The sequence below is a fragment of the Nycticebus coucang genome, chromosome 21 (genome assembly GCF_027406575.1).
Source record: "Nycticebus coucang isolate mNycCou1 chromosome 21, mNycCou1.pri, whole genome shotgun sequence".
Taxonomy (NCBI): Eukaryota; Metazoa; Chordata; class Mammalia; order Primates; family Lorisidae; genus Nycticebus; species Nycticebus coucang.
The window spans coordinates 44,877,465-44,886,439 of NC_069800.1; the positions used below are offsets into that span (position 1 = coordinate 44,877,465).

The window sequence follows — 8,975 nt, forward strand, 5'->3', positions numbered from 1 at the left end:
CAGTAAGTCTTTGGGCACCTGCAAAGTGCTGGGCCTCTCATGAGAAGGGAGGACATATCACCAGACAAGGGATGGTCCCTACTTTTAGGGCAGCTGGGGGAAGGCAGACATCACATAACTATAATCGTGTAACGTCAGGAGATGATGAGTGCTGTGACAAAAATTACAGTAGGGGCCCAGCACGGTGGCTCATGCCTATGATCCTAGCACTCTGGGAAGCTGAGGTGGGTGGATTGCCTGAGCTCAGGAGTTCAAGACCCACCTGAGCAAGAGTGAGACCCCATCTCTACTAAAAGTAGAAAAAATTAGCGGGGCATTGTGGTGGGCACCTGTAGTTCCAGCTACTCAGGAGGCTTAGGCAAGAGGATCACCTGAACTCAGGAGTTAGAGGTTGCTGTGAGCTAGGCTAATACATGGCACTCTAGCTTGGGCAACAGCGCTAGACTCTGTCTCAAAAAAAGAAAAAAAAATAGCAGTTGAGGGACATGACATTGAGTGACTACCCTTGATGGAGTAGACAGGGAGAGGCCTCTCTAAGACACTTACGTGCAGGATGAGTGACAAGAGGAAACTAGCTATGGAAGATTTTCCAAAGACAGCTGCAGTAATACCTTCTATCCCACTTGCTTTTACACAGTGTGACTTGCCAATCCCTCAGCAAGAGATACAGTCTATTTCCCCACCTTTTGATTCTGAGTGGGACCTGGGATGGCTTTGACCAATGCAATATAGCAAGTGTATACTGTGTCATTTCTGAATGTGACCTTTAACTAGTCTGGCAGCTTTAGCTGCGCATCTCCTGGAAAGGCCACTCTTTCCTGGAACTCAGTTACCACGCTGGGAGAAGCCCAAGCCATGTGGAGTGGTCAACAGTCTAATAACAGTCCCAGCCAGCAACAAGTGTCAACTGCCAGCCGTGTGAGTGAGCTGTCTTGAATATCCAGCCAATTGAGCATTTGGGTGACTGCAGCCCTCTCACCCTTCAGACTGTAGCTATAGGAAGAAATACCCAGCTGAGCCCAGTCAACTCACGGAAGCATAGTAAATCCTGAGTTTCTGTTTTGGGTTGGTTGTTTGTTTGTTTGAGAGAGGGTCTCACTCTGTCACCAGAGTGCAGTGATGTCATTGTAGCTCACTGCAACCTCAAACAAGTGCTCAAACCTAGGCTCAAGTGACCTTCCTGCCTTAGCCTCCCACGTAAATAGGACTACAGGTGCCTAGCACAACACCTGCATAATTTTTCTTTCTTTCTTTCTTCTTTCTTTCTTTTTTTTTTTTTTTTTTTTTTTTGTGTGTGTGTGTGTGAAGATGGAAACTCATTCTTGCTCAGGCTGGTTTCAAACTCTGACCTCAAATGATCCTCCCATCATGGCCTCCCAGAGTGCCAGGATTATAGGCATGAGCCACCACACCAGGCTGTAAATTAATGTTTTAAGTCACCAACTTTTGGGATGGTTTGTTATGCAACAGTAACTAGAATGCCAGTATTCTAGGCATAGAAAATAACTTTGTACAAAAATCCTGAAGAAGGAAAGAGATAGGGATATTTGAGAAACCAAAAAAGTCCATTTGGCTAAAGAATAGTGGGCAACTGCCAGATTATGCAGACCATGACAAAGACAACAGGGGGATAGCACATGGCTTAGGCAAGGGCAGACAGGATCGGATTTATGTTCCTAAAGATACTTCTGGCTGGTGGGTTATAGGCGGCAGGACAGTCACAAGGAGACCACTATGGAGGCTGTTGGATTTGTGCAGGTGGGAGATTCTGGTGACTTGGACCAGGTGGTCAGTGTGGCAGTGACGAGAAGTTCACAGATTCAAAAAGAAACAAACAACAACAAAAAAAGATGTGCTTGAGAGGCAAAAATCAACAGGACTTGATGGATTGGATTTAGTTAAGGAAAAGACACTTGGGCATTTCTTAATTTTTGTCTTAAGCAACCAAATGCATGGTGGCGCCATTTGCTAACACTAGGCAGATCTGGGAAGGAATAGTTAGAAGAAAAGTCAAGGATTCTCTCTCTTTTTTAAAAATTAATTCATTTTTTATTTCAGGTTAGTGTGAGAATACAAACAAGCAAATCACAGTATTTAAATGTTAGGTAGAGTCCCTCTTGTAGTTATGTCCCGCACCCAAACGGTGTGCATACGCCCCTACATTGTGCCCATTCAGTGGGAGCACCCCAAACCCTTCTTTCCCCTCTCCCTTAGTTCTCCTCCTCAACTTGAATTGAAGTGAGTTTTTCTCCTATGTGGGCATGCATCAGATCATCTACTGGCTTCATATTAGTATTGAGTACATTGGATATTTGCCTTTCCATTCTTGTGATGCTTTACTGAGAAGAATGTGTTTCAACTGCATCCAGGTTAACACAAAAGATGTGAAGTCGGGAGGGAGGGGGGAGGATGTGCAGAGGGAGGGTGATTGGTGGGATCACACCTGCGGTGCATCTTACAAGGGTACATGGGAAACTTAGTAAATGTAGAATATAAATGTCTTAACACAATAACTAAGAAAATGCCAGGAAGGATATGTTAACCAGTGTGATGAAAATGTGTCAAACGGTCTAAACCAGTGTATGGTGCCCCATGATTGCATTAATGTACACAGCTATGATTTAATAATAAAAGAAAAAAGAAAAAAAAAAAAGATGTGAAGTCACCCTTTTTTGTGGCTGAATAGTATTCTGTGGTGTGTGCATATACCACAGCTTGTTAATCCATTCCTAAGTCGATGGGCATTTAGGCTGTTTCCACGTCTTGGCGATTGTAAATTGAGCTGTAATAAACAATCTGGTGCATATGTCCTTATGATTTCTTTTCTTCTAGGTAGATGCCTAGTAGTGGGATTGCAGGGTCAAATGGGAGATCTAATTTGAGTTCAGCCTAACCACTGAGCTACAGACACCAAGCCTAATTTGAGTTCTTTGAGGATTCTCCATTCTTCTTTCCAAAAAGGGTGTATTAGTTTGCAGTCCCACCAACAGTGTAAAAGTGTTCCCCTCTCTCCACATCCATGCCAGCATCTATAGCTTTGGGATTTTGTGACATGGGCTAATCTTACTGGAGTTAGGTGATATCTCAGGGTAGTTTTGATTTGCATTTCTCTGATGATTAGGGACAATGAGCATTTTTTCATGTTTGTTAGCCATTCGTCTTTCTTCCTCAGATAAGGTTCTGTTCATGTCTCTTACCCTGTGATGGATGGGATTGTTAGCTCTTTTTTTGTTGATTAATTTGAGTTCTCTATAGATCCTAGTTATCAAGGCTTTGTCTTTTGACCATGTTAAGTCTGAGATTCTCAGAAATTTCCTAGCAGAGATGTGAGTAGGCAGCTGATATATGAATCTGGTGTTTAGTGGAGAGGTCTGGGTGGACCATCCTTGTACTGATGGTAAAGTCATAAAACCAGATGAGTCCACCAAGGTCAGGCACGTAGGTAGAAAAGAGAAGCAGGGCGGCGCCTGTGGCTCAAGGAGTAGGGCGCCGGTCCCATATGCCGGAGGTGGTGGGTTCAAACCCAGCCCCGGCCAAAAAAAAAAGAAAAGAGAAGCAGCTTAAGGACTGAGCTCTCAGACAGGGTCATTTACAGGTTAGGAAGAGAAGGAGATGCCAGTGAAGGGGACTGAGAAGAAGTGGCCAGTGTTGGATGAGAACCAGGAGATCACAGGGCCCAGGTAGTCAGGTGAAGAAAATATTTCAAGAAAGAGAGCATGATCAGGGATGCCAAATGCTGCTGTCTGGTTTAGCAAAGTGATAGTGGATTTGGCAACATGGAAGCCACTGGTTAAAAATATTCATTTCCTCTCTCTACTGATCCACGTCTACCAGCTCCTCTCTGATCGGAGTATACTTCTTGCCCCATTGATGAAAGTCTGGACCATACACCTTGCTTTGCCCAATGGAATGCGAGTAGTTATATGAGCTACTCATGCAGAAACTGTAAGAGCTGCCATCGCGTGGGTCTAACAGTGCTCTACTTGTGACACTGGCCTGTCCCACTTAGCTAACTTAAAAGTTAGCTCTTTTAACTTGGGTTTCAGAGTGAACAGTACACAGAGAAGAGAGGAAGTCACCTTTCAATGAGCATGCTTTCATGTAAGAAAGGAAGAAACTTTCATTGTTTTAAATCATTGAGATTTTGAGGTTGATTGTTACTAACAGCTTAACTAAGCATGTATCCCTAATCAATACAGCTTGCCTGTTTGGTAGTATCTCTGTCTAAATAATTTCATACATTATATTATAAAATAATATACATTATTTTGTGTGTTGTTTCCTTTTCTTCACATTATTTTTAGGGATCATTCATGTTGCATGTGGCTAAGGTTCACCCATTTTCATTGCTATTTGGTATTCCATTGAAGAACTAGATTTCAATTCACTGGTCCATTCTATTGTTAAAGAACATTCGAATTATTTTGCGCTATTATGAACATAGTGCTGCTATAAATCTTCCAGAATGTGTATCATGGTGCACAGTCTGTAGGGCACAAGAGTGGAATTACTGGGCCATGATCTACCTGTAGCCTTAATTTTACGAGATGTCAATGGTTTTCCTAAATTATAACATTTTATACTCCCACCAACAACTTAGAAGATTCCTAGTCGCTCCATATCCTTAATAATACTTAGCGTAAGTGTTTCGACTATTATCTGGTGATTGAGTATGCAATATTTTGTATGGAGTATTGTTTGACTTTGATTTACATTTTTCTGTTTAAAAGATTGAATAATTGGGGCGGTGCCTGTGGCTCAAAGGAGTAGGGCACTGGCCCCATATGCTGAAGGTGGCAGGTTCAAACCCAGCCCTGGCCAAAAACTGCAAAAAAAAAAAAAAAAGATTGAACAATTTTTCATAAGATGTTTTTGTTTGTTTGTTTGTCTTTTTGAGACAGAGTCTCACTCTGTTGCCCATTTAGAATGCCTTGGCATCAGCCTAGCTCACAAGCAACCTTGAACTCCTGGGCTCAAGTGATCCTCTTGCCTCAACTTCCTGAGTACCTGGGTCTACAAGCACCTGCCACCATACTTGGGTAATTTTTCCATTTTTGTTAGAGATGGGATCTCACATGCTCAGACTGGTCTCAAACTCCTGATCTCAAGTAATACTCCTATCTCAGTCTCTCAGAGTGCTAGGATTATAGGCATGAGCCACTACATACACCCTATAGCTTTGATTTCTTAATTTTCTTATTATTTGTTGTTTTATAAAAATATATTTTAATATATTTATTTTGTGGCTCAGTGCCTCTAGCTCAGCGGCTAGAGCACCAGCCACATACACTGGAGCTGGCAGGTTCGAATCCAGCCATGACCTGTCAAACAACAACAACTACAACTGAAAAATAGCCAGGCATCGTTGTGGGCACCTATAGTCCCAGCTACTTGGGAAGCTGAGGCAAGAGAATTGCTTAAGTCCAAGAGTTTGAGGTTGCTGTGAGCTGTGACGCCATAGTACTCTACTTAGGGCGACATGGTGACATTCTGTCTCCAAAAAAACAAAAGTATGTATACATATATATGTATATTTATTTATTTATTTATTTATTTTATATCCAGTAAGAATGCTGAATTTTCTTGTTAATGCTATAGATTGTTTTTTTTTCTGTTTTTTTTTTTTTTATTAAATTATAGCTGTGTACATTGATATAATCATGGGGCATCATTCACCAGCTTCACAGACCATTTACCAAGTTTCACATTTGTTTTGGATTTTCTTCTATACATCATTATATCTATAACAAAATTTGAGAGTCGACTGTTTTGTTTCTTCTCCAAATATTACCTTTTTTATTTCTTTTCCTTTCTTTCTTTTTTTTTTTTTGCCTTACTAGCCTCGGTAAGACTTCCAGTCAAATCTTGAATAATATCAGTGTGGTGGGCATTCAATAAAGGGATTTGATTATGTTCTTAAAAGGAAAAGCTTCCAATATTTTACCATAATTATAATAAATGCAGACATAATCTTTATCAAATTAATGAAATTCCCTAGTTTTTCTAGTGTTTAAATCCTAAATGAACATTAAACATTTATCAAATGGTTTTCTGTACATAATCATGAAGTGTTTATCTTTTAATCAATTTGTGTGTTGCATTACATTAATTGATTTTTTTAGGGTAAAGTCAACTTTGTATTCCACATGTTGGTGGTCATGGTACTCTTTTATATATTGATAGATTTGATGAGCTAATATTTTATTAGGGATTTTTCATCTGTATGTAAAAGATTGACCTATAATTTTGCTTTCTTGCAGTGTTCTTATCCTATTTTGGTATGAAGGTTATGGCAGCCTCATAAAATGAGATGAGGATTATTCAGTTGTTTTTTATTCCCTGGAAAAGATTGCCAAAAATCAAAATTGTTTCTCTGAAGATTAGATAGAACTTACAAGTGAAGCCATCTGGGTTTAAAGTTTTTCTTTATGGGAAGGGTTTTAACAACTGACTCAATTTTTTTTAATTGTTAGAGGATTATCTGTAGGTTTTCTATTTTATCTCAAATCAAAATTTCTACTATATCTAATAGTAATGGTTTTTCCATTTCATTTAAAATTTTAGATTTATTGAATCAAAATTATTTAAAATGGACTCATTTTTACAACGTTGGCATCACCTGTGGTATCTGTAGTGCAGTCCCATTTTTTATTCCTAATGTTGGTTTCTTCCTGTGCTTTTTTTCTACACCAATTTTATTCAGGGGTTTGTCAATTTTTTTTTTTTTTTTAAACAGAGTCTCACTATGTCACCCTTGGTAGAGTGCCATGGCATCGTAGCTTACAGCAACCTCAAACTCTTGTGCTTAAGCAATTCTCTTGTCTCAGCCTCCCAAGTAGCTGGTACTACAGGTGCCCGCCACAACACCTGGCTATTTTTTTGTTGTAATTATCATTGTTGTTTAGCTGGCCCAGGCCAGGTTTGAGCCCGCCAGTCCAGGTGTATGTGGCCAGTGTCCTAACCACTGGGCTACAGGAGCTGAGACAGGTTTGTCAATTTTATTGGTCATTTCAAATAACCAAGTTTGGGGTTGGATTAACTCTATTTTAATCTTTGTTGTTCTATTTTATTCATTTATGTTCTTCCATTTGTTATTTTTTATCTACTTTTACTGTATTTGTTTGACATTCTTTTTTCTATTTCTTAGAGTAGGTGTATTTTATCAATTTTTTTTCTTCTCTGACATGTATTTAAGACTAAAATTTCCTTCGGGTACTAATTTACCTACATCTACAAATTTTGATATGAATTTTCCTTATTGACAATTGATTTAAAATATTTTCTAAGTTTTATCAGTTCTTCTTTAATCTTCTATTATTTATTAATTCCCTAATGTGGAGATGTGGAGATTTTATAATTATTTCTTATTTTATTATTGATTTACTGTATGCTTTAGTTACTATATCTAGCTGGTCAGATAATATGCTATATGTGATTTCTTTGAAATTTGGTGTGACTTGCTTTAAAACCCAGAGTATAGTCAAATTTTGTAAATTTTCTTATGTGTATGTGTTTCTTTTCGGGGGGCGGGGGGAGAGTCTCACTCTGTCACCCTGGGAAAAGTGCCCTGGCATCATAGTTCACAGCAACCTCAAACTCTTGGGTTTGAGGAATCCTCTTGACTCAGCCTCCCGAATAGCTGGGACTATAGGCCATGACTCCTGGCTAGTTTTTCTATTTTTAGTAGAGACAGAATTTTGCTCTTGCTCAGGATGGTCTCAAAATCCTGAGCTCAAGCAATCCACCAGCGTCAGCCTTCCCGAGTGCTAGGATTACAGGCGTGAGCCCCGCATCCACCCCATCATGTGTTTAAAAGTAACGGGCTGTATGCAATGTTATCCATGCACATGTATGTCCATTGTTTGTTTTGTTTAATACTTGGAGTAGAGACTATAAGTTCTCATTCTTATTTGCTTCTTCTCTCTTTTCTAGGGACAGAGGAAGACATATCCCAGTACCCTTGGAGATAGAATGGACCATGTGAACAGTTGTAGCTACAGAGATATGAGTGGAATGATATGTATAACTTCTAGGCCACAGGGCTACCTCTATGCTTTCATTTCTTTTTTCTTTCTTTCTTTCTTTTTTTTTTTTTTTTTTGCAGTTTCTGGCTGGGGCTGGGTTTGAACCCCCCACCTCCGGCATATGGGGCCGGTGCCCTGCTCCTTTGAGTCACAGGCACCGCCCTATGCTTTCATTTCTTTAGAAGCAACTGGGGAAACCATATGTTGAGATGGCAGAGAGACATGATGAGAGGAGCCTGGATCGCTAGGTCATAGCATGAGGAGAACTATCCTGAGGGTTGCTTCAATCCATTGAAATTAATATGAATGAGAAATGAACCTTTGTTGTACTAAGTTACCAAGACTTGGGGTTTCTTTGTTACTGCAGTAACCTCTCTTGTCTTGATAAACACATCTTCTGATCTATCTTGACTTTTTGCTTCCTTCTTCTGGAAAATCCTGAGAAAGATATAATGACTCGGGCGGCGCCTGTGGCTCAAAGTGGTAGGGCGCCGGTCCCATATGCCGAAGGTGGCAGGTTCATACCCAGCCCCGGCCAAAACCCACACAAAAAAAAAGATATAATGACTCTTCCATTGTAATTTGGATTTGTATATCTTTCTTTATAGTTCTATCAATTTTTGTTTTGTACATTTTAAAACTAGCTCATTAGGTGTCTATAAAATTAAAGTAATTATATGTTCTAATAAATTGAAACATTTACCATTATAGAGTGCCCTTTAATCTCTAGTAATACTTTTAATCATAAAGTGTTTTTATTTTATGTCAATATGACTATAGTGCCATTCTTTTGCAGGTTATATTTTATTACATTCTTTTACTTTTAACTTTTTTATATCTTTATGTTTCCTATATGTCTCTTATAAATCATACGTAGTTGGACTTTTCAGATCCAAGCTATCAATCTTTGTCTTTTAACTGGAGCACTTAGTCTGTTTATATTTAATGTAA

General features: G+C 39.3%; 1 protein-coding gene across 1 annotated transcript in view; it reads left to right on the forward strand.

The window, feature by feature from the left end:
• Positions 1-8,447, forward strand: part of RPRD1B (regulation of nuclear pre-mRNA domain containing 1B) — an 88,031-nt gene extending 79,584 nt beyond the window's left edge. The window contains exon 7 of the mRNA XM_053573680.1: positions 7,933-8,447. Coding sequence (XP_053429655.1) covers positions 7,933-8,127 — 195 coding nt within the window. The 3' untranslated portion in view covers positions 8,128-8,447. The remainder of the gene's footprint in view (positions 1-7,932) is intronic.
• The last annotated feature ends 528 nt before the right edge of the window (positions 8,448-8,975 follow it).